This window comes from Telmatherina bonti, assembly GCF_933228915.1.
Source record: "Telmatherina bonti genome assembly, chromosome: 16".
In the NCBI taxonomy this organism is placed as follows: domain Eukaryota; kingdom Metazoa; phylum Chordata; class Actinopteri; order Atheriniformes; family Telmatherinidae; genus Telmatherina; species Telmatherina bonti.
Genome location: NC_136614.1, coordinates 15,009,299 through 15,011,584, shown reverse-complemented (window position 1 = coordinate 15,011,584; position 2,286 = coordinate 15,009,299). Strand labels below are relative to the sequence as shown.

The 2,286-nt window shown below is 37.3% G+C and overlaps 1 protein-coding gene across 1 annotated transcript; it reads left to right on the top strand.

Annotated features, from left to right (window-relative positions):
• Positions 1 to 456: 456 nt before the first annotated feature.
• Positions 457 to 981, top strand: abracl (ABRA C-terminal like; the record flags this gene model as incomplete). The annotated part of the gene is made up of 2 exons (XM_079255233.1): positions 457 to 517; positions 797 to 981. The coding sequence occupies 2 exons, from the start codon at positions 457 to 459 to the stop codon at positions 979 to 981; spliced, it is 246 nt and encodes an 81-aa protein (XP_079111359.1).
• Between the last annotated feature and the right edge of the window lie 1,305 nt (positions 982 to 2,286).

Below are 2,286 nucleotides of genomic sequence, written 5' to 3'. Positions count from 1 at the left end.
GAACGCTAATCCTGTATTTCCGCATTGGTGACAGCACACCCTGTTCACATCTCAGCGCTGCAGGTTCTGCTGCTTCATGCAGAGATCAGTCTGGTTTGTCTGCATGCGCATTATAATGTTAAACAGAATACTTCACATGGTTTTAATGACTATATGACATCTCTTGTGAGAATTGAATTCCAAACTGTTTTTTTTGTTTTTGGTTTTTTTTTTTGCAAATGTGTGCATTTTCTTATAAGCCATTGTAATTTATCGTTGATTGATAGTTAAACTGAAAGATTGGTTTTTAATGCTAAAGATAATTTTGGTTTTGAAGTAACGCAATTCAAATTGCTTAAAGTATGACAAGGATGGCCTAATAGGAAGAGGCACATGATCATTTTAAGTCTCCAGGCCTGCTATAATGAGTGTTTGCTTTGATGTAATCGACTCTTTACTTTTTTTCTTTCAGCAACAATGAATGTCACACATGAAATCAACTTGCTGGTGGAGGAGATTCAACGTCTCGGCAGTAAAAGTGAGTGGAGGATGGGCTCTTCTATCGGATGGCATGTTGACGCTTGTTCAGTGTTGCATGATGGCTTGTTGCATCATGAATTCAAACCTTGTCAGCTTTAAAGTGCTTCAGGAGATATTTCTTTCTTTTTTTCTTTATTTCTCTTTTCTTTCTTTCTAAAACATTTCATAATTTGATCATCAAAACTTTAGAATTGATCTAAAAATCCATTATCATTGTGTATATTATGTCTGTCTATACATAAAAATAAAAATGATCTGCACTGTTGTCACATTTCAGATGCCAGCGGACAAACCAGCGTGAAGTTTGGGGTCTTATTTAATGATGATCGTTGCGCCAACATCTTCGAGGCATTGGTGGGCACCCTGAAGGCAGCCAAGAAAAAGAAAGTTATTGACTTCCAGGGAGAGCTGCTTCTGCAGGGTGTCCATGACAACGTTGAAATCATCCTGCTGCAGGAGTGAGGCTTGTCTTTGTGTCGGACAGCCTTCTGGGTGCTGTGGGTCTGGCTGAATATGTCCAGATGCGGAGCTCCTGCAGTGCATTAGCTTGGCTCTGAGCGTTTTCTGCCTTCCTTCGTGATTAACACAGCTCATTGTGTCAACTGAAGCACAGTAACCAGTCAGATCAGACCTAACCATATAGCTACAGGCATATCTGTGTATGTTTGATTTCACGTGCCAAATTTTACTACTTGTTTTGGTTGACAGGTGCTTAGCAGCATCTAGGTAATCTTAATCTAAAGCCCCTTTCACACTGCAGCCTTCAAGTTTTTTTTTTTTTTTTTTTTTTTTTAAGATATTTCCTGTCGGGGTTGCATCCCTGGGAAATATTTAGTAAACTTAACTATTCCTACCTTTAACTATTAATATCAACAATTCTCTCTTGAGAATTCGCAGCACGCAGATATGTTAATAACAATCACTCCTGCAAATAACAACCTTCTCGTACTACTTTGTTTACCTGCATCATAGAGTTTAACGTTACAGAAAAGGTATTGAGAATTTTCAACCACCCTGTGCAGCATGACCAGCTTTCTGTGAACTCTGCACAGATCCCAGTGTGGAAATGGCTTTAGATTAAAATGACAAGAAATGTTTGAGGTTTTTTTTTTGTTTGTTTTTTTTTTATTGTTTTTTTTTTTTTTTTTATGATTGCCATTTAATTCCCCAAAAGTTTAATTAAATCCTACTTTCAAGATTGCACATGCATGAATCAGGAATGTAATGTTTTAACACCTTATTAGATTTCTTTTTCTTTGTGGATCTCAGTCAGATGCCTTTCTTTACATTTTCAATGTTAGGAAATATCGAGCATGTCATTTTCACACTTTTAATTGGAGCTTTTTGTGACGTATGCGTGAGGCAAGTTTTCCCTTTACACTGTCTAGGAGGTGGACGATCCTATCAACTATATATCAGGTATTCTGATGGGTATTGGTGAAAAGAGAAAGATATTTAATGCAACGATGGGACAAATGACAGTGTGTGTTTACCATCAGTGTCACCAAATGATTGTTCCATTCACTGTTTACACGAGCCACTTCTGCTACCTCCTGTGGACTTATATAGGACCTTATTAGTGGGGGTTTTTTTAGATTTAAAAGCAGTTTCTTCAGAGAGACTCTGACCACAAAGACAGTTTAAGTGCATTTTGAAAAAAGCTCTCAGCTTTTTTTTTTTTTTACTTACTGCAATGTCGAGAAGTTGATCACAAATGAATTTTCTCCTCTAAGCAAACTCCAAAAATGGCCTTTCCTCGTGAAAATA